The sequence below is a fragment of the Pyricularia oryzae genome, chromosome 5, assembly GCF_000002495.2.
Source record: "Pyricularia oryzae 70-15 chromosome 5, whole genome shotgun sequence".
Classification (NCBI taxonomy): Eukaryota; Fungi; Ascomycota; class Sordariomycetes; order Magnaporthales; family Pyriculariaceae; genus Pyricularia; species Pyricularia oryzae.
The window spans coordinates 37,900-60,000 of NC_017852.1; the positions used below are offsets into that span (position 1 = coordinate 37,900).

The window sequence follows — 22,101 nt, forward strand, 5'->3', positions numbered from 1 at the left end:
CATGGTCCAAATGTCACACCAGGCATATATTAGAATCCGCGCAATCCCATCCATCGTCTTATGCTCGCCGTTTGGAGGTATTTTGTCTTTACTTGCCTTTAAACGCTCGATCGAAAATTCGTTCGTGACAAAGACGAAATCTTCGCTGGGATATCTAACACCGTTTACCATGTACAGTTGCGGTTGTTAGCAGTGTAAGATTATAAATGGAAATATTACAATGACTCCAAACTTACAAATAAAGCTATTATATCGCATTGTTTTCTTCCAGATTTTTTGGCGGGTTTAGCCGTGTAGGGGACATTAATAGTATTGCAGGTCGCAGGTCGCAAACTGGCTTGACCTCTGTGCACGCGGAAGCACAGAATATGATGGAGCAATACACTGTTGCCAGGAGTTCCTCAAGGACTACGTTATCACTTCTGAGCGACCGGTTCTGAGCACGGGACCAGAGGAACGCACGATTAAACGATCGGTGCATAGGAATTTGACCGTCAGACATTTTTGGGAAACCCTCGTAGTTGCGGCTGATAAAACAGTTCTTGCTGAGAAGAGGAGAAGAGTTACCAGCAACCATGATAAATGGACCTTGTCAACTACAGAGAGCAACAAGTCGCGGGGATCAGGACCAGTCTGGCAGATTTCGCACGTAAGTACCATTCCCGTTTTTAGCAGTTCGCTGCTGCCATAATTCCGCTCGCTTACACAAACTACGAACAGTGGATTGCCTCTATTTTGGCGAATGAACTCGAGCTCAACAAGAAGCAAACATTCATAAAGGTCGCAGCAACGACCACCGATATTCTTACTATTTTAATAACGCTATGGAATCGTGCGAAGGATATTGCATGCGACCGCGAGACTCGAGTCGCCTTCCACGCTAGAATTCTGCTGGCTTCCTTGGGTGGGTTCCGCCGTGGAACTCTGGATAAACACTACTTGACTCACCTTCACAGGCACCTTTACTGGGATCTTGCAAGCTCCATAAGTACTTGTGCGTCGAGGCTGGGGAAGAACGTACGCCAAATACCTTAAAGGGCTGCTTTTACAGCTTTTGCCAGCAATTACATGCCGGGAAACTAACATATGCTGGTAATGTACCAAACATTTCCCGGATGTGGGTCTGGTGCGGAGTATGCAGCAAAACGGTATGTGCAGCCCAGCCGAGCCAGCCAGCCTGTCCTGGAAGGTCGAAGAAGTTAAAAATACAAATATATTGTACGAACTTTCTATAAATAAAATTGCCAACGGTACATTAATTAATTAACGCACTTATGAGGAAACTTTTAAAAAGAAGTAGGCCAAAAAGTGCTAAATGCCCAAATTCCGTCGTCGCCGTTCCCGCGATTATAAATATAGGAAAAATTAGAACAGCTTTTCCCAAACCCGCTAAAAAAACAATCACTTTTTCTGACAAAAAAGCGTTTTCGTGGACGCAGGTTTTTATTTCTTATATTAAAAGGCCGGCCACCAAGCCGTTATAGCCCCGACCGCAAAATTCTCGCCAATATATGTCACGAAAGCGATCCCAAAGAGACAAGGCTGCAATTTAGGGGCGATTCTATTCGAAGATCTAAAGCTAAGTGTAAAGGAAGAAGAAAGGCACGCAGTGCCAATCGCGTACACGCGCCTAAGCGAACAAATAACAAACGAACCCTGGCGCCTTGTCACGTGAGGTGGAGCTAGTCACGGTTGGCAGTCGCCCAGGCACGCCACTCCGTAACGCGTTCCCCATTTTGATGCCACCATCTATGTCGGCAGGAATCGTGGCGGGCGTATGGGGAAAAAGGCATCGGTGCTGGGCAGGTGACCAAAAAGTACAAGGATGACCACAGGCGTATTTGTCGCTTGTCTGGCACTGGTCGAGAGAGGGGAGAAAAAGCCTGTTGTGAGAGTTTTCGGTCGTTCGGTTAACTTCAACATCGAGATGCGGAGCCTGGCTTTTGTCACCAATTAAATTCGAGCTTGTCTCGTCAACACTGAGTTTGTGTTGGAAAACAGTTTGGGGTGTGAAGGCTTTGAAAGATGCTTTTTGATAATAGTTATTTTGTCACCAACGGCTGCCGAGGCAAAGCTGTTGTCGCTGTAGCTGACCTTTCTCGTGTTGTTTCAGTTACATGGAAATGGTTCATTTTCGCATATGTTCTCGAAACTCCGCCTTACTTACAGAGCAAGTGGTGATGATAGAGTACCACTTCTCCACCATGCCTTCGCTGTAAAAAGTCCTCCAGGGGGCCGCAAAAGTTGTTTTCTTTTCGTGAAATTAAGTTTTATGGCAGGTCAACTCTACCAATTTTACGGTTTCGTGCTGGTTGCACGTAACTCTGGGTGGTCGTAAAGACAGGGGTCACGTGGTTGGTATTGCTTATATATACGGGGAAAGGAAGGGGGCCAAGACCTTCCTCCCATTACCTTATTTTCTCTTTAACGTTAATAATAACTGCTTTTGGGTACCCACCTATCCCCGGGCCGTTGGCCTACCCTATAAAAACCGAAGTGATTGGTATTGTATATATTATAAGATGACGGCTGAGCGTTGAGAACGTGAAACTAGGCTTGGGAAGCAGGGGGACTCGATGTAGTCTTCGCCATCAGTTGAAATTAGGTTGTCGTTGCTTATGGATTTTCCAGTAAACTGCCCGTTGTTGCGCATATATGTAACCCAACGTGCTCCTCGACCAGCTCAATTTTCTCGACGAAAGCGGGGCAGGCGACATGTCGAGGCAAGAAGCGCTGCTCCTCTTGCATTGTCCATATCTGCTGCATCTCGGAAACAGCAGCATCAAAGCTTGCGGCTGAGTGGTTGTACGGATGGCAAGAACCTGAACATCATTTTTGGTCCGGTCTCGCTCTCCACGCCGCGCCCGTCTCGGCTGCCGCGGAATGATGCAGGGTCATTTATATATATACGACTTCGCGACTGATATGCTATCGCCGTTTAGAATTAACCGAAACGCCTCGCACCTAATTACATCAGTGGATTGGAGCAAAGCCGTCCTGCCGGCGTTTAAAAGTGTAAGAAAGCCAGATGACTAGCACCAGCTGTCATAAACTCTGTTGTACCTTCCATAGCCTCCACCATGCCCCCCTGGGCCTCGACCCCGGCTGTTAACGTTACGGAGTGGCGTGCCTGGGCGACTGCCAACCGTGACTAGCTCCACCTCACGTGACAAGGCGCCAGGGTTCGTTTGTTATTTGTTCGCTTAGGCGCGTGTACGCGATTGGCACTGCGTGCCTTTCTTCTTCCTTTACACTTAGCTTTAGATCTTCGAATAGAATCGCCCCTAAATTGCAGCCTTGTCTCTTTGGGATCGCTTTCGTGACATATATTGGCGAGAATTTTGCGGTCGGGGCTATAACGGCTTGGTGGCCGGCCTTTTAATATAAGAAATAAAAACCTGCGTCCACGAAAACGCTTTTTTGTCAGAAAAAGTGATTGTTTTTTTAGCGGGTTTGGGAAAAGCTGTTCTAATTTTTCCTATATTTATAATCGCGGGAACGGCGACGACGGAATTTGGGCATTTAGCACTTTTTGGCCTACTTCTTTTTAAAAGTTTCCTCATAAGTGCGTTAATTAATTAATGTACCGTTGGCAATTTTATTTATAGAAAGTTCGTACAATATATTTGTATTTTTAACTTCTTCGACCTTCCAGGACAGGCTGGCTGGCTCGGCTGGGCTGCACATACCGTTTTGCTGCATACTCCGCACCAGACCCACATCCGGGAAATGTTTGGTACATTACCAGCATATGTTAGTTTCCCGGCATGTAATTGCTGGCAAAAGCTGTAAAAGCAGCCCTTTAAGGTATTTGGCGTACGTTCTTCCCCAGCCTCGACGCACAAGTACTTATGGAGCTTGCAAGATCCCAGTAAAGGTGCCTGTGAAGGTGAGTCAAGTAGTGTTTATCCAGAGTTCCACGGCGGAACCCACCCAAGGAAGCCAGCAGAATTCTAGCGTGGAAGGCGACTCGAGTCTCGCGGTCGCATGCAATATCCTTCGCACGATTCCATAGCGTTATTAAAATAGTAAGAATATCGGTGGTCGTTGCTGCGACCTTTATGAATGTTTGCTTCTTGTTGAGCTCGAGTTCATTCGCCAAAATAGAGGCAATCCACTGTTCGTAGTTTGTGTAAGCGAGCGGAATTATGGCAGCAGCGAACTGCTAAAAACGGGAATGGTACTTACGTGCGAAATCTGCCAGACTGGTCCTGATCCCCGCGACTTGTTGCTCTCTGTAGTTGACAAGGTCCATTTATCATGGTTGCTGGTAACTCTTCTCCTCTTCTCAGCAAGAACTGTTTTATCAGCCGCAACTACGAGGGTTTCCCAAAAATGTCTGACGGTCAAATTCCTATGCACCGATCGTTTAATCGTGCGTTCCTCTGGTCCCGTGCTCAGAACCGGTCGCTCAGAAGTGATAACGTAGTCCTTGAGGAACTCCTGGCAACAGTGTATTGCTCCATCATATTCTGTGCTTCCGCGTGCACAGAGGTCAAGCCAGTTTGCGACCTGCGACCTGCAATACTATTAATGTCCCCTACACGGCTAAACCCGCCAAAAAATCTGGAAGAAAACAATGCGATATAATAGCTTTATTTGTAAGTTTGGAGTCATTGTAATATTTCCATTTATAATCTTACACTGCTAACAACCGCAACTGTACATGGTAAACGGTGTTAGATATCCCAGCGAAGATTTCGTCTTTGTCACGAACGAATTTTCGATCGAGCGTTTAAAGGCAAGTAAAGACAAAATACCTCCAAACGGCGAGCATAAGACGATGGATGGGATTGCGCGGATTCTAATATATGCCTGGTGTGACATTTGGACCATGAGATGACCAGACCCTAACCCTGACCCCTGGCCAACGACCCACCAGGGTGATACCTTCATCTACGTCGCGTCAAGCTCAGAACTTTGTTTGTTTCCTTTCTTCTCCTCAGAGTAGAATCTTCGTCGATAGGCGCCAATAGACTAGCTTCCGTGCTATGCTTACCCTGGCCGTGACACAATTCTACTCTCTAAAGAATCGCTGGCCTAGCGATTAACAAATAAGGCGCAACAACCTATCTTTACGCCGCTGGCGAGCGACGAAAATAAATCCGCACCCGACAGACCCGACCCGACCGGAGTTCGACAGGAACGTCAATTCCAGTCCCCGACCACGACCGATCCGACCTATGCCCAGGCTGAAGGACCATCCACCTGCGAGCAGGAAATCACAAAGATTGATTACGAACCAGACGGAGCAAACAGACCGCCCCATCGACGACCCGACCCGATCAGAAAGCGAAACAGACTCACGCCCAGGCACCAAGTCCAGTGTCGAGGACGAAATCGAAGTTGCATCTTCTTCGCGGTCCCCGGAGCTCAACGTGAACGCACAAGAAAACAACCCCAGAATGATGGGCGACGCAAACGACCCAGCCAGCGAGATCGCTAGGCTAGAAGCGGAAATACTTAGGCTAAGAAACGCGTTGAGAAACGACACACCCAGTCCCAGGCCCTACCGAGAATTAAGGCACCGAGAGCCATTAGTGGAAAGTGCATTCGGCGGAACGAGTTTCAAAGCAAAAGGGATGGCCGCTTGGCCAGCCTTTACCGAGTTCCAAGGAACAGGCGGCATCAACCCTGTTTACAATGACAAAGCAAAAGCCAGAGCCGATTCACCCCCAAAGTTCGCAGGAGACAAGACGCAATTTGATAGCTGGCTGATAAAGGTGGCCGACAAATTCGAAGAAGATGTCGCCATTTTTAGGACCGAGAAAAGTCGGATGCGTTACCTGATGAATTTGCTCGAGGACAAAGCCGAGAAAGCAATGATTACTCGTTACGTCTCAGTTACACGCCCCTTTTCATTAGTAGCCGAGATGATCCAAATCCTAGAGTCCATGTACCACGACCCCAACCAGTCCATAACTGCCAGAAAAGCCCTTAAGAAACACGAGTTTGAGCTAGGCAAGGGCCAAGATATCCACGAGTTTATTGCCACGTTTAATTCACTAGCCCAGCAAGCAAAGGTTCGGGAAGAAGACTGGAAGCAAACCTTGTGGGGATGTATACCCGCCGACCTCGATCACCGTCTGCTGCACGATAGTGAGAACATCGACATAGACTACGAGACGTTTTGCCAGTACGTTACCAAAGCCGTCTACAGCAACCAACTGGCACAAGAAAGGCGCAAAGACCGAGAGAGCACCGACAAGACCAGCACGAAGAACGAGACCCGGAGCAGGCAGAAAACAGCTTCGACGAAAGTCCGTTCGCGCTACAAGCCCAAAGATTATCAAGGGGATAGAACGGAACCAATCACGATGGCTAAGGCCGGTCGCTCACTGACTTATGAGGAGAAAAAGGCGCATTGGGATGCCAACACCTGTTTCATGTGCGGAAGGGGTGGCCATAATTCCAAAGATTGTCCCGAAAAAGAGAGAATAAGGGATGTCAAAGCAGTGAAGCAAAAGCAACAGACGAGTACCTTAGATTCGGAAACCACAGACGAATCGGGAAAAGAATAAGACCGCCGCAAGCCTCCTCGGTGGTCCAGATGTCTACGATAGCTCAGATTGGTAGTAACCCACGACCTAAATCTTTCATCATTCGAACTCAGATACAGGTTAATGGCGTAGCACTATCAGTTAAAGCTCTTTGTGACACCGGAGCAGACATTTCTCTTTTGATCAGCCCAGCAATCGCTAAACAAGCCGCAGAACGGCTAGGAGCCCGGCTTCAAAGGTTAAAAACCCCGCTACTTTTGTCGGACTACCGCAAACAGGACGCAGGACGCATTACGCACAAACTAAAAGCGACCTTGGAAATCGATGGACGCCGGTTCAGCAACCAAATGTTTTACGTGACGGAAAGTGGGCATGATATGTTTATTGGGCAGGATTGGCTAGTTGAACAGGATGTTTGGATCCACCCGAAAACGCAAACGTTCGCATGGCCTGAAAGGACACCGTCGCTGGCAAAATTCTCGCCAGCCATTAGACTTCCGAACATGTTGGACAAGCCCGATCCGGTTGCACAAGCCGATGCAGAGCGGCGCGACCGAGCATTCGAACGGGAAACCAAAAGGGTGCAAATACTTCGACGACCGTGGCGCCAAACAACCTTTTTAGAACCCAGACCAACGACCCCGGTCGTTTTGGGTGAGGACCAAAACGTTGTAAACATAGCTGCCCTTCAGCACAAGCTGGACACCGACCCCCGACAAAAGCGATGGAAATCGTGCCCAATACCCACGCAGCCCATTACGTTAGAAATTGGACCCGAAAAACCCGCCATCAGCCTATCTGCCGTCGGCCGTTCGTACCAATGGAAAACCAACAAGGGAGAACCAATCCCGTTCCCGGAAGATGAAGACCCCGACCATGTCGAACTGGTCCGAAGCAAACTGCCATCCCGATTCGCTCACCTGGAGGGATTCTTTTCGAAAGCAGCTTCCACTAACCTGCCTCCACATCGCCCAGGGCACGATGTAATTTTGGAGCTAGACAAGCCGAAAACAGGATCGCCTCCGACGTACAGGACACCTGTGGAATTCCTGCCGCTCGAAAAGGAAACAGTCGACGAGCTGCTGCGCATTGGGTTTATCGAACCCTGTATGCAGGCCGACCCAGCGCCTGTCCTGTTCGTACCTAAACCACACTCCAAAGAACGCCGTTTTTGCACCGACTACCGATGGATCAACCAATTTTTGAAAGATCGATTCGTACCAGCCCCGGATGTCAACGGAACTATTTTTAATTGTCGCAATGCAAAGAGGTTTACAAAAATCGACATTATTCGAGCTTTCAACCGGTTACGTATGGCGGTTGGCTCAGAGTACCTCACTGCTTTTCGCACCCGACAAGGCACCTTTCAATGGAAGGTGCTTCCCTTTGGGCTAAAGGTCGGCCCAGCTTGGTGGCAGTCATTTATCAACGCTCAGCTAAATGAACTTTTGGACTTGTTCGCCAGCGCATACGCCGACGATGTTTTGGTTTATTCCGACGGAAACGAAGAAGAACATTGGGACCAAGTAGAAGAGGTTATTTACCGATTAAGCCGAGTCGACCTCCAGGGAGATATTAAAAAGTCTCGATTCAACGTTACCACGGTCGATTATCTTGGCATCGTTATGGACGCAGGTCTGGGCATCCGTATCGATCCAGACAAACTGCAGGCAATTAGCGATTGGAAGTTCGAAGACCTCACGTCCAAAACAGCCGTGCGTTCCTTTTTGGGATTGTGCAATTACATTCGAATGTTTTGCCACCATGCCAGCAGCGTCGCTGAGCCGTTGAACCGACTGTTGAAGAAAGACGCCAAATTTGCTATGGGGCCAGAACAGAGGCGAGCATTTGAGGAAATGAAACGTTTAGCCTGCGATGCACCGGTTATGGCATTTTTCACCCCAGGCCGACCGACCAAAGTAGAAACCGACGCCTCACGCAACGCGACCGGCGGAGCAATCTGGCAACAGCAACCGGGTGGAGAATGGAAACCTGTGGGATATTTCTCAAAAACGATGACCCCAGCAGAACGCGCATACCCGATCCAAGACCGAGAGCTGCTGGCAGTGGTTCAAACGCTGGAACATTACGAACCAGAATTATTGGGGACAAGCTTCTTCGTGGTTACAGACCACCAAGCTTTAGTTTACTATTCCACAAAACGACTCCTTTCGACTCGATAGGTGCGTTGGGCAGATTTCCTGGCCAACTTCAACATTACGTTTCAGTACCGCCGCGGCAAAGACAATATAGCCGCCGATGCCCTGTCCCGCAAGACGGCAGACCTTCCAACAGTTAAAGCTCGGGAAAAAGAAGAACGAACAATGACTTTAATCCCACCTGAGAAGATCACACCTACGGTGGCCGCCGTCAGCACTGCCGACCCAAACGCCCACGTGGTGAGCGGCGCAGATTTGGTAGACCTAATACGACAAGAGAACGAAAAGCAAAAGCTAGGCCAACACCAAGGAAAGCTAGTCGTCCCGGAAACGACTTTAGACGGACAGATTTTTTTGAGGACCGCTCTGATCCGTGAAGCTCACGAGCCCAAAATATTCGCCCACGCAGGACAGAACAAGACGATACAAATGATCAAAAGACGGTATTTTTGGGAGGGCATGAGTCAAACCATTCGGAAATACATCAAAAACTGTCACGACTGCGAGCGAAATAAAGGTAGACACGACAAGACCCCGGGCCTATTGCATCCGCTACCGATACCGAATTACGTTTGGGAACATGTAGCAGTTGACGGAAAGGACATGCCCAAAGACAAGTTCGGATACGACTACGTGTGGGTGTTCGTTTGCAAGTTCAGTCGCCTGATAGCCACCATCCCAGGACAGAAGACCGACACAGCAGAAATCCTGGCCTCCCGATATTACCGATACCTATACCGTTTCCTAGGACTACCTTTCGTTTGGATTAGCGACAACGCCGGGCCGTTCATCTCCGAATTCATGGCGACGATAAATGAACTCACGGGTACTAAACACCGACACGGCAGCGCCCTGCACCCTCAAACACAAGGTGCCGTAGAGATAACCAACCAGGAACTGGACCAAAAGCTACGGTTTTATATCGACAAATACCAGACCAGTTGGAGCGTACATTTGCCTGCTTTGGATTTTGCCCACAACGCCGCGTGGCATTCCAGCCTTGGTATGTGCCCGTTAAAGGTAGTGCTCGGGACCGAACCCCGAAACCCGCTGTCCACCGACCTGCCAACCACGACCGTTGATTCAGACCAGAAACGAAAAGCGCTGCAGATCGTCCGCCAGACTAAAGAAGTCCAAGAGTTGGCTCGCCAAAACGCGCTAAAAACGCAGGCGAGGCAGGAAGAACAAGCCAACAAAAAGCGGCGACCAGTAGATTTTGGCGTTAACGACTATGTTTTCGTCAAGAAAAAAGGGTTTCCGACGACCGCACCGACGACCAGACTGGATTCACAGTGGACCGGACCATGGCAGATTTTAGAAGAACGAGGATATAGCTATGTTCTGGACGTACCTGAATCGTTTAAAGGAAAAAACTTGTTCCACGCAGACCGCCTCCGCAAAGCCGCAATGGACCCATTACCACAACAGAAAAGAGAGCCGCCTCCGCCAGAAGAGATTAACGGAGAACCAGAGTTTGTGGTCGATAAAGTTTTAGCGTCCCGATTATTTGGCCGGAGTAAGACATTGCAATACCAGGTCGCATGGCAAGGATGTGATCCAGACGACACGTGGTACCCGGCTGAAAACTTCAAGAATTCAGCGACAGCCCTTGACGACTTCCACAAGAAGTACAAAGATGCCGCAGGACCGCCGAAGCGATTGGCAATCTGGATAAAAGCCGCTGCCGAGGATAAGTTGGACGAACCGAATCAGGAGGATAACGTGGCGGAGCATGGAGAGTTGAACGGTAAAAGGAAAAAGCGACGACATGGTTAACTTGACAAGAGCCTCGCATGATCTCCTGCGTCGACATACGAGGTTTGGAAGGGGGTAGTGTGACATTTGGACCATGAGATGACCAGACCCTAACCCTGACCCCTGGCCAACGACCCACCAGGGTGATACCTTCATCTACGTCGCGTCAAGCTCAGAACTTTGTTTGTTTCCTTTCTTCTCCTCAGAGTAGAATCTTCGTCGATAGGCGCCAATAGACTAGCTTCCGTGCTATGCTTACCCTGGCCGTGACACCTGGCCGTGACAACCGCTAGCTAGTCTGGCCCTAAAAGTATCCATCCACCCGGTTATAATCTATTCTATTGTAAAATAACCAAACCCTACATAAAAAACCCGAATTGCAGCTGTTATTTTTTGCCGAAAATCCTTGCCCAATTCCAACCAATATTAATCCTAGGTGCAACTCGAAATGCACTTCTCAATAAGAGCGTAAGTAAGGCATGGGCAACAAACTACGCCACACACTGCGGCACCTACGCAAACGACTGCGCTGGTAACCAGACATTCCACACAGTGAAAGGCATCGATAATTATACCACGACCTTCAACACGATTGTTTCTCACTAAACCAACGTTAGTATTTTATAATGAGGAGGAATATTTAATACTTACGTAGTGACCTGCGAGGGTTTTTGCTCATTTTCTTGGCCTTTAATCTCAATAATTTCTCTCTCGGTGGGCACATATTGCAGGAAAAATCTTCAGATTCATCCCAAACAGGATAACTTGCGGTTGGGTCGTAGTGTGTAGCGCAAGTTTCGATATTTTGTTTCGACATTTGGTTCAAACTGCATCCGCCGCATGCCACATTTTTGGGCTGCGTGCCGGCGACAATAGCGCCGGAGGTCAAAAGGGCAAAAATAGTGGTAGACGTAGCGCGCATTGTGGCTGTATGAGCTTGAAAGGACTTGTTCGTAGGGAAGTAGTAGTAGTAGTAGTAGTAGTATTATTTAACGCCGGGCTCGGCCCGGCTTGTTAGCCGGCCGTTAGCAACCTCCCGAGGGGTATCTCGGCGCGCGTTCTATCTTCTTTATTTACACAGGGGGAAAACAAGGAGGGCAGAGGCGGATCGTGCCTGACCGGGTTCGGGCCCGGTCCTGCTTAGGGGGTTAGTTCACTGACGCGACTCCGTGCCTAAGGTGCACGGAGGGTTCGTCTGACGGCTTGTGCCGTGAAGTGTGGGTGAAAAGGCAGTAAGTCTATTCCTCGTCAGAGTTCGAGTCGCTTACGATCGGTGTCCCTAGGCGTAAAGTGCGTTCGTGGCGCGCGGGGCGCTGGCGGGCCGCTCTGGGGCGGGCGCTGAAGTAGTTGGTGGCTATCGAAAACGCCTCAAAGCTTTTCGGTTGCCCGAGGCTTGTCTGGAAGAATTTGCGGCGTTGGGCGCGGTCTGGCGGCCCGACCGGCCGGTCGTTGTCAAGCCACGGCCAGTTTCTCCACACCGCCCGCGAATAGCGGCAGTGCACCGGGTGCTCAGGGGAGGTCCGCTTCCAGCACCAGGCACACGAGGTGTTTGCATCCTGGTGGTTGAAACGGTCATGGTAGGCTTTGAAATCGCCGTGGCCGGTCCTCATGGCCAAATAATGGCCCAGTAGGGGTCTTCCTTGCATTTCCTACAGTAAACTATAGTTACAGGGTTGGACCAGACCCTCTAACGGACAGGCCAGCTAGAGCCCTCCTAGTCGCTGGATACCCAGCCTGCCACGTAAATACAAGGTTTGCACCTTAAGCCTACCGCATCCACAAAAAGGCCTCTTGGTAGACCGACGCGCGCATCCGTCCTCTCCGGCTAAAATAGCGTCTCTTCCGCCTAACATGCCGACGACATCATCTGCCCCGGTGTACGTCCCTAGTGCGAGTAGAAAGCTTCGAAAAGCCGGCGACACCCCGTACATGTCCATCCACAGCTTAGTCCCCCGTTGGTTCCTGGGCTAGCCAGCGCCACAATGTGGACATGAATGCAATCGAGTTCTTCCCGTCCTCCAGACCCGGCGCAGATTCCCAGTGCGAGTGAGAAGTATGGGGCGCCTCAGTCACACTATTCCACCACGGCCCACCGTCCACGGGGTGTACCAAGGGTGCGAACCAAGGCCGTGCCCACGTTTCTTGCTTCCCGTTACCCAAAGCCGTCTCCAGCAATGGGCCGACCACGTCTTGCTGTCGGGACCCTTTGGAGACTGCCGCGCCGGCACAGTGCTTCCGGTCCACGTACAACTAACCAACCCCCGTAACGGCACTACCTCCTCGCTGCAGGCAATCCCAGAAGGTGTGAGGGGGTGAGAGGGTGCCCTGTCGATTCGAAGAACCGTCGGGTGGTTCTCAGCCTAATTTCCCTTTCTTTTAAACCGTATTGTCTAGCCTTCCGGGGAAGGACGCCTGCCTTTCCGGCTGGCAAAGTTTTTTGTGCCACGCTGGCTCGCATCGCGAGATTGGGCCTTGTCTTGTGCGCCTCTATGCGGGTGGCGCGCCGAGCCGCCGATCGGACTCTTCCTTCACCGCGATCAGTGGAAAACTCGTCAAAGGGGAGATCTGTCGATTATATATGGGTGTTGCGAGGAAAGGCGTTCCGTGTAGTGACGGTGCTTAGGGCGACAGGTTGAAGAGTTTTTCGTGTGTGCGCGCCTGTTAGGGCTACAGGCGGAAGTCCCGCGCAAACGTTAACAGCATGGTCCGTGCGCCCATATTGAAAATTTTGTGTACGGGAGAGAGTTGCTTAATAGCCTGAAGATGAGTCTAGTGGTTTGTAGAAGATGTGGCCGGCTTACTATGAGTAAGACAACATTCTCGCCAAGGCCAGGTTACAGATCTAGAGCCAAGCAATATATTTATTAGACAAATATCTGATCATGCAACTCCTGACTTGCTTGCTGATGCCCTTTTGTTTCCCAGACGGGTTGTTGCCATTATCTTCCTTGTTACTGGGAGTGCCAAATCCGGACTGGCAGACGATTTACTGTTGAACAATAGCATGCAGCTTGTGACTTGTCTCAACCATAGACGATTCTTGGGGCTGTTTCTGCTGATGTAACGACGCATGTAAGCGTTGTCATCTTTTCTCCAGGCAGGTCGCAACTGCCATTTGCATTCTTACGCGGAATCTGGCTCCGTCATGATGTTTCATGCATGTCTGGTGTTCTCGGGCATCGTTGAGCCTGGAGCTCAACTTCTGCTGTCATCGCTTGGAAGTTCACCGACTTCCTTTTGATTGTCTATGCAGCACAGCACTCCCGCTGTATCGGTGCCACTCTTGCATCTCGTAGTATCAATTTGAAAGCAACATGCATTGAACAGATCGTTGCTATGGCTGCCACCAGCGCGGCCTTTGCCTCCTACACATTCAATCTATACTTCTAGCACCGGCTGTAATCTAATACCAACATATGTCCTGACCTGGGTTGGTGTCTTGATGAACAGCCTTTGGCTCATGCTTAATAACCACTTCCTTGGTGACCGTTATGGCACCTGGAGGCAAGCTCGAACTCTTAACTTTGTTCGCTAAGAGAGGACCCAGAAGCTGCCGGAGCGTTGGTAAGCTAGCGCAGAAAACCATGGTTATCTGCTCCACAAAAGACCAAATTACTATGTCCACGTTATCCCATGTTGAATCTAGCGTCACAGTATACTGAACCACGAAGTTCATGCGGATCATTGAAGTTATACACGCGCTTATAAGCAGTTAGTTATTGTGACAATGGGGTTGGGGGGGGGGGGGGGGGGGGGGGCGAAGACTCGTACAACAAGCCAATACTGAATAGCAAAAGTAATGCTAAGCGATGTCGACGATCCATATTTAGAGACCAGACTTCTGGAAAAGGCAAGATTAGTATAGCGATATCCTCCAGTATACTCAATGCTCCATTGCTATAAGCTATGGCAACGATATCTAGGCATTTCGAACTGCTGATATGGCGGTCCCAGATTGACTCCACCGGAAGGCATTGAAGTGCAAATAGCACTGAATAAGTTATGTCAACGAAAACGTTCCTCTGGAAATCAGGCTAAGTGGTCTGCTGACCCGTTCGCACTGTAGCAGTGGATCTTCGGTTAAGTAGTTAGTTAAGTGGAGCATTTACAGCTGCTTCGAGATACCTTCGCAGATGGATAAGTTAACTAGAGCTAAGAGTGGATGTTTACAGCGGCCAAAACTAGATGCTTCTCCATCTTGGCAAGTAGACTCAAGTAGCTTTCAGCCGTCCCCACATTACAAACATTCAATGTTTGTATTGAAAGTGGCAAATACGATCGTGTCCGGCTCCGTCGATTGCCTTCAAATTAGATCGCTCCCCAACCGTTCTTAGTCGGGTTGATTGCCCTCTCATTCTTGAATCAATCCGATCCTATTTTTTCCGTGCACCTGCCCTATTTAATTACCGGTTCCCAGTCATTTTCTCCCAAGTGAAGCCCCAGCCTTCCGTTGCCCTTTTGGCTCAAACATCATTGTTGTACTCCGGTGTCACTTTTTTATAACGAGATCTAGCTTAAAATAACGCTGCTACTGGCTTATGCAGCACGACTGAGCAGTTAAGTGTGATTGAAAAAGATTTGACTTGATCTAAGATCAAGTTTTGGGCCTGATATGGCGTCATATTTATAGAAGCCCCCTCTATTAGCACTTCTACTACTATTAGTAATATCCTAGGATTTGCTCAGCTAGGACCGATGGATATACAGTGGCTCCAAGAGCCTGTTCCCCAATGCGTGTGAAGGATGTAGAAGGTTGATCTGTGTCGTCCACAGGAAGATGGTTTGCTTCTGACTGTACGTTTGCTTAAATTGACAAGGGCTGGGGCCCTAAAACGCTGGTTTGATTGACGTCGCGATAGCCGTTAATTCAAAGAGGGTTGTCGTCATTAGTATGTGCTGTGCTAGAAATATTTACTATACGAGTCGGCGAGCACCAAAACGTTCCGGGATTTTATCAACCGGAGTTTATCGTTCGCTTTGTAAGAAAAGCAATACGGTAGATCCGACCGATGCTTTCAAATGTCCCGCCTAAAGGAAAACTGAAACCGAGAAAGCGGAGACATAGTCAAAGAAATCCAAACGGAGATGTGTGTCACGGCCCGGGGTAAGCATAGCACGGAAGCTAGTCTATTGGCATCTATCGACGAAGATTCTACTCTGAGCAGAGGAAAGGAAACAAACAAAGTTCTGAGCTTGACGCGACGTAGATAAAGGTATCACCCTGGTGGGTCGTTGGTCAGGGGTCAGGGTTAGGGTCTGGTGATCTTATGGTCCAAATGTCACAATGTGGGCTTTGTCATCACCCGGGTCAACTTGGAAGTCAAGGACCTAGCATATCACCGTCGGAAATATCATAAGCTTGGATTAATGGCCGATTTTGAATATAGAAAGCAATGCCTAGCCTTATACCAATCTTGACTTCTCGCATGATTTGCAGCTGTGTAGTTAACAACCCACATTTTTGGGATGCATCGAAGCATTCAACCTGTAGGACATAGCGCTACCATATTGGCCAGCGGCTGAGGTAGTACGGTGTATCTGATTATACTCCATAGCCTTGAAAGAACACTCTTGTCCGGAGAATCTGTGACCAGTTCATGCTATCGAATATCAGCTACAGCACCATGGATAAGAGTATCAACCGCAGTGAAGACATACTCGACAGAGCTGATCCAACGAGACGCCACTTTCGATCAGAGCAAAAAAGTCCATGGTGCATGGATGCCACAGCTTTGGTTCCGTGACACCGTCGGTGGTTTTCTGGACCAGGCTAGAAGTAATTAACTTCAGCTAGGAAGTCCGCAGTTTGATCTGGTCTTCTGTCCAGGCGCGGAGGTTGAAGCTTCCTGTGATTTTCCGGTCAGCACAACCCATCAGCGGTGAGCGCTTGTCTCAACAGACCTATCTGGAGGCAGCCGTTTGGCCTGAACCTAATGTCCGCACACTCGAGGTCCAGGAGCCCTATCCCGTTTACTTCGAGGTAGATGAGTCCTTCAAGAATCTACAAGATCAGCTTCGTACTGGATCGAGGTCCAGAGGAACTCACCTGTTTCACTATGGCCCCTAGCTCTTTGACCTCGAGGGAGTGCTGGCTTCGAACTAAATCCTGGAGAGTGTGCTCGACCAGCTCGTAAACAAGGTACATGGACGATGGTTGCTCGTAAACTTCGAGAATTGGGACGAAAAGAATTGGAGCGGACTGAAGCAGCAGCAGACAATTGGCAGTGGCTTCTTTGGAATGGTCTATAATCTTCTTGATATGAACTCTGGCATTACCTTTGCTTCGCTTCTGTGCCACAATGCATGAATGTCGGGGCGTTTTGTAAGATACATCGACATGTTTCTCATATACGGACCAAGGAGACTCCTTGATGAAATTCAGAGTATAATCTCTCTTCAGACGATTGCCCCTTTTTGTTCCTGGAGGGCGTGGACTATTTTGTTCTTGTTGAACATCTCTAGTCGGAAGATTTAGAGGCGATGGTACTGCCGAGTCGTCTAATCCTAACTGAATGACCGTAGTCCTATGCATGACCAGAGTAAAGTCACTTCTAGTAGTCAGCTGACTTAAGCAACTGGAGTTCTGTGTGGATGTCCGGATTATCCGCCACTTACAGTATGGAGATAAATATAATTTTGATGAATATCGGGCAATTTCTAATGCTTTGAAGGCCCCTATTAGCATCCTGACATAGTGTCGTCCCGAACAACCGGATTGAGCGCATCTTTGCGTACGTGGGTAGCCCGGCGTGGGCGAAAATCGCAACGTTTAATGTGGACAAACAAGGGAGTTTATGGATTAGCAACTGGGTGGAGACGCTGTATATTTCGCGGTAGCATGTGGCTGCGCCGGCTCGGTGTTGCCTTTTTACCGTCTCTCGGCGTCCGTCGCCCTTTTTGAACCCCTCGCACCCTTTCGCCGCACTTTTCCACGTTTCGTTGCCTAGCGTAGCTTAATATTCTGGTATGTCAATCGCATCTTTTCCTGCAAGGGGCGTTGTACCTGAGTGATTTATTACTAAATCAAGCCTTCGGAAGGGACACCCCCAGATGTGAACTGGTACAAGCCTGGATTTGATATGTTGTGCACGTGCTATAACGTTGGGCTCCACATCTCCGACCCCCCTAAAGTCCGGCCCCCTTGAAAAATGTAACGACGAAATACCCCTTTTATAAACCGATTTAAATGTAAAACTATCAACGCACAATAATACAATCATTGTCAGGCTCTCCCGGTTCGCTAACCTCTTCTCCATCGTTCAAAGCTTCTAAACAGTCCCTATTATTTTCCTGTGCTTCATAAACGTTTTTTTTGCTGACCAAAAGCTCGTTGGGATCCGGAATTACCCTTTTCCTTTTGACCGGCCGTACCGCCTCCAATTTTGCGTTTAACAAACTGATTTTTTGCTGAGCTTCAGCCAATAAGATATCCTTGGTTTCGAAGCTTTTTTGGACTTTTGCAAACAAAAGCCGTGAAGTGGCGTTACTTTTTTCGGACCGGGAAATTTCCTGTAGTTGAAGTCGAATATCTCGGGTCGTTTTAGGGGTTTTCCAAATAAGTAAAGACTGGTCGTTAATTTTTTGGGTTGGGCTTTCCGGTGTTTTATCCCTTTGGAAGCCGTTATTTTTACCTTTTTCGACGTTGGCGTTGCTATTTTCTAATAAAAAAGGGTTTAAAAGTGGTTTTGCCAAGTTCACCGGCCATAACCCCGTCGTACGCCAACCAGATTGAATGGTTTTTGCTATAAATGCTTTTGATCTGGCTTTTCGATAGCAAAGTAGAAAGTTTCGTTTCCCAACAACCGTTGAACAGCAAAACTGGTTTACAAATCCCAGGTGACGTCGATAAGCTTCCTTTAACGGCCCAAAAACCGATAAATCCAACGGTTGAAGAACGTGTGACGAATGAGGGGGTAAATATAGGAGTTGAATATTGTTTTGCAAGCAAAGAAGCATAAATTCGTCCGTTATATGTGATCCATGGCCATCCAGAACTAATAACCGCTTTTCAGGGGTTAAAGGTTGGGTATACGGAATAAACACCTTTTTTAACCATTCGATACCTGTTTCATTATTTGTCCACCCGTTTTCGGTTGCATGAAATTGCCAGGTATCGAAAGGACTTAAATCAGCTGGAAACCATTGTTGCTGTACGTTTTTCCCCTTAAATATAACGAGGGGAGGTATAACAGCCCCCGTAGCTGATACACATTCGATTATGCTCGTCCAACCCCGCGTTCCAGGCTCTTTTCGCTGTAATGGCCGGATTTTATTACGCCCTAACACCAGGCCATTAGATCCTTTGCCTTCCATTATACCTGTTTCGTCCATATTCCAACGGTTGGCCGGTTTTATAGTATCGACAACGGGATTTTTCAAATAGGACCACCAAGATTTAATTACCTCGGTTGTAGCCCCATTAACCCGGGCATTTTCTATTCGCCGGGGTCTTTGGGTTTTCAAAATTGGATATCGGGCTATAAAACGGCTAACCCAATGTTTCCCAAGGCTTTTTCTTTCTCCGGCGGCCTGAAGAATTCGTTCCGCAAAATAGCGTAGTTCTTGATGCGTTGGCGGAAGGCCTAACGCGGCCTGCGCAAGTACCCAATCTGCCAAATAGGTTTCCTGCTCCTGTGAAAGCCTTTGACAAAATCTTTTCGCTTGTTGAATTGACTGGGCCCCCTTTAAACGATCGTGAAGGGTACTCCGAGGAATACCCCATTTTTGCGAGGTTTTGTGAACTGATTTGCCATTTCTTATGTCAGAAATGGCAGCAAGAAGCTGATTTTCAGTGTACTGTTTCATTGGAAAGTTTGGAGCAAGAATCTTCAAAAATCAAGTTCTAAAGTGAAAAATTCGTCTAGATATTTATAAAATAAAACAAAGGGTTGATGTGGCTGAGTAGATATTTTTAGGGGCCGGACTTTAGGGGGGTCGGAGATGTGGAGCCCAACGTTATAGCACGTGATGCACAGCTTCTGGTTAGCCTAATTTTGATGATATGACCGTAGGGGGCTATTGAGACCTTGCTGTGGTCACTGTCGCGTAGTATTGAGATTGATTCCACGAGTTTCATTTCTATTTTACTGCTCATTCACTTTTCTGACCGGCGGTTGCGGCTAGATGAACAATGCGTCCAGCCACGGCAGCCCACAAGCAACAGATGGCATACCCGTGTCAGAGCACCGACGACACGTTTAACGTTGGGCTCCACATCTCCGACCCCCCTAAAGTCCGGCCCCCTTGAAAAATGTAACGACGAAATACCCCTTTTATAAACCGATTTAAATGTAAACCTATCAACGCACAATAATACAATCATTGTCAGGCTCTCCCGGTTCGCTAACCTCTTCTCCATCGTTCAAAGCTTCTAAACAGTCCCTATTATTTTCCTGTGCTTCATAAACGTTTTTTTTGCTGACCAAAAGCTCGTTGGGATCCGGAATCACCCTTTTCCTTTTGACCGGCCGTACCGCCTCCAATTTTGCTTTTAACAAACTGATTTTTTGCTGAGCTTCAGCCAATAAGATATCCTTGGTTTCGAAGCTTTTTTGGACTTTTGCAAACAAAAGCCGTGAAGTGGCGTTACTTTTTTCGGACCGGGAAATTTCCTGTAGTTGAAGTCGAATATCTCGGGTCGTTTTAGGGGTTTTCCAAATAAGTAAAGACTGGTCGTTAATTTTTTGGGTTGGATTTTCCGGTGTTTTATCCCTTTGGAAGCCGTTATTTTTACCTTTTTCGACGTTGGCGTTGCTATTTTCTAATAAAAAAGGGTTTAAAAGTGGTTTTGCCAAGTTCACCGGCCATAACCCCGTCGTACGCCAACCAGATTGAATGGTTTTTGCTATAAATGCTTTTGATCTGGCTTTTCGATAGCAAAGTAGAAAGTTTCGTTTCCCAACAACCGTTGAACAGCAAAACTGGTTTACAAATCCCAGGTGACGTCGATAAGCTTCCTTTAACGGCCCAAAAACCGATAAATCCAACGGTTGAAGAACGTGTGACGAATGAGGGGGTAAATATAGGAGTTGAATATTGTTTTGCAAGCAAAGAAGCATAAATTCGTCCGTTATATGTGATCCATGGCCATCCAGAACTAATAACCGCTTTTCAGGGGTTAAAGGTTGGGTATACGGAATAAACACCTTTTTTAACCATTCGATACCTGTTTCATTATTTGTCCACCCGTTTTCGGTTGCATGAAATTGCCAGGTATCGAAAGGACTTAAATCAGCTGGAAACCATTGTTGCTGTACGTTTTTCCCCTTAAATATAACGAGGGGAGGTATAACAGCCCCCGTAGCTGATACACATTCGATTATGCTCGTCCAACCCCGCGTTCCAGGCTCTTTTCGCTGTAATGGCCGGATTTTATTACGCCCTAACACCAGGCCATTAGATCCTTTGCCTTCCATTATACCTGTTTCGTCCATATTCCAACGGTTGGCCGGTTTTATAGTATCGACAACGGGATTTTTCAAATAGGACCACCAAGATTTAATTACCTCGGTTGTAGCCCCATTAACCCGGGCATTTTCTATTCGCCGGGGTCTTTGGGTTTTCAAAATTGGATATCGGGCTATAAAACGGCTAACCCAATGTTTCCCAAGGCTTTTTCTTTCTCCGGCGGCCTGAAGAATTCGTTCCGCAAAATAGCGTAGTTCTTGATGCGTTGGCGGAAGGCCTAACGCGGCCTGCGCAAGTACCCAATCTGCCAAATAGGTTTCCTGCTCCTGTGAAAGCCTTTGACAAAATCTTTTCGCTTGTTGAATTGACTGGGCCCCCTTTAAACGATCGTGAAGGGTACTCCGAGGAATACCCCATTTTTGCGAGGTTTTGTGAACTGATTTGCCATTTCTTATGTCAGAAATGGCAGCAAGAAGCTGATTTTCAGTGTACTGTTTCATTGGAAGGTTTGGAGCAAGAATCTTCAAAAATCAAGTTCTAAAGTGAAAAATTCGTCTAGATATTTATAAAATAAAACAAAGGGTTGACGTGGCTGAGTAGATATTTTTAGGGGCCGGACTTTAGGGGGGTCGGAGATGTGGAGCTCAACGTTATATCAAATACGCCGGGAGGATTGCCCGTGCAAAAATCAACTTGGCAAAAAAGCGCTTTTTTACGCTGCCATTTGGCCATTAGATAGCAATGACAAGTAATAGATTATACAGCAGCTACGTTCTCTCTGGAAAAGCATAAGTATTCATCATTGTGCTAATTACATAACATATCTAAAAAAAGATAACGATGCTGATACTACTGTCTTTCGCGCGCTGCCGGTTGCGGCTTGTGATGTTTTGAGTATGCAGCACCCAAAGATCAGGGCATGTGAGGCCAAACGACACTTAGGGATTCAATATACATGATAACATAAAGTCAGGGTTAAAAGGATAACCAAGACAAGCGCCCCAAGAAACGTAAATTTCCACGCGTTGCGAAGTCCAAAATCTGCCTCCAAGGTGGCAAATCTGCTTTCCAAATTGACAAGCTTAGTTTCCAACTCGGTCCAAGACAATCGCCTGGGATTGCTCGACACACCTCCTTCCTCGCTCGTGACTCGGTCACTCTCTGTTCTATGATGATTTGGGTCTGTCAGAGTGGCGTAAAACGTACGGCCAACATCGGAATAAAGCTCTCTATACCCTTCCAAGCTGTGACTCGAAAGGTTTTTGGAAAACAGGTGCTTG

The 22,101-nt window shown here is 48.0% G+C and overlaps 3 protein-coding genes across 3 annotated transcripts; 1 reads left to right on the plus strand and 2 right to left on the minus strand.

The window, feature by feature from the left end:
• Window positions 1–1,682: 1,682 nt before the first annotated feature.
• On the minus strand, window positions 1,683–2,206 carry MGG_17292 (uncharacterized protein; the record flags this gene model as incomplete). Its single annotated transcript, XM_003717637.1, has 2 exons — window positions 1,683–1,883; window positions 2,168–2,206. 2 exons carry the CDS (start codon window positions 2,204–2,206, stop codon window positions 1,683–1,685), a joined length of 240 nt encoding a protein of 79 aa, XP_003717685.1.
• Window positions 2,207–12,173: 9,967 nt separating this feature from the next.
• MGG_17293 (uncharacterized protein) lies at window positions 12,174–13,050 on the plus strand (the record flags this gene model as incomplete). The annotated part of the gene is made up of 4 exons (XM_003717638.1): window positions 12,174–12,368; window positions 12,437–12,528; window positions 12,587–12,716; window positions 12,809–13,050. Exons 1-4 carry the CDS (start codon window positions 12,266–12,268, stop codon window positions 13,048–13,050), a joined length of 567 nt encoding a protein of 188 aa, XP_003717686.1. The 5' UTR covers window positions 12,174–12,265.
• A 3,154-nt stretch (window positions 13,051–16,204) lies between these two features.
• MGG_11003 (uncharacterized protein) lies at window positions 16,205–16,559 on the minus strand (the record flags this gene model as incomplete). Its single annotated transcript, XM_003717639.1, has 3 exons — window positions 16,205–16,260; window positions 16,316–16,415; window positions 16,461–16,559. The coding sequence occupies 3 exons, from the start codon at window positions 16,557–16,559 to the stop codon at window positions 16,205–16,207; spliced, it is 255 nt and encodes an 84-aa protein (XP_003717687.1).
• Between the last annotated feature and the right edge of the window lie 5,542 nt (window positions 16,560–22,101).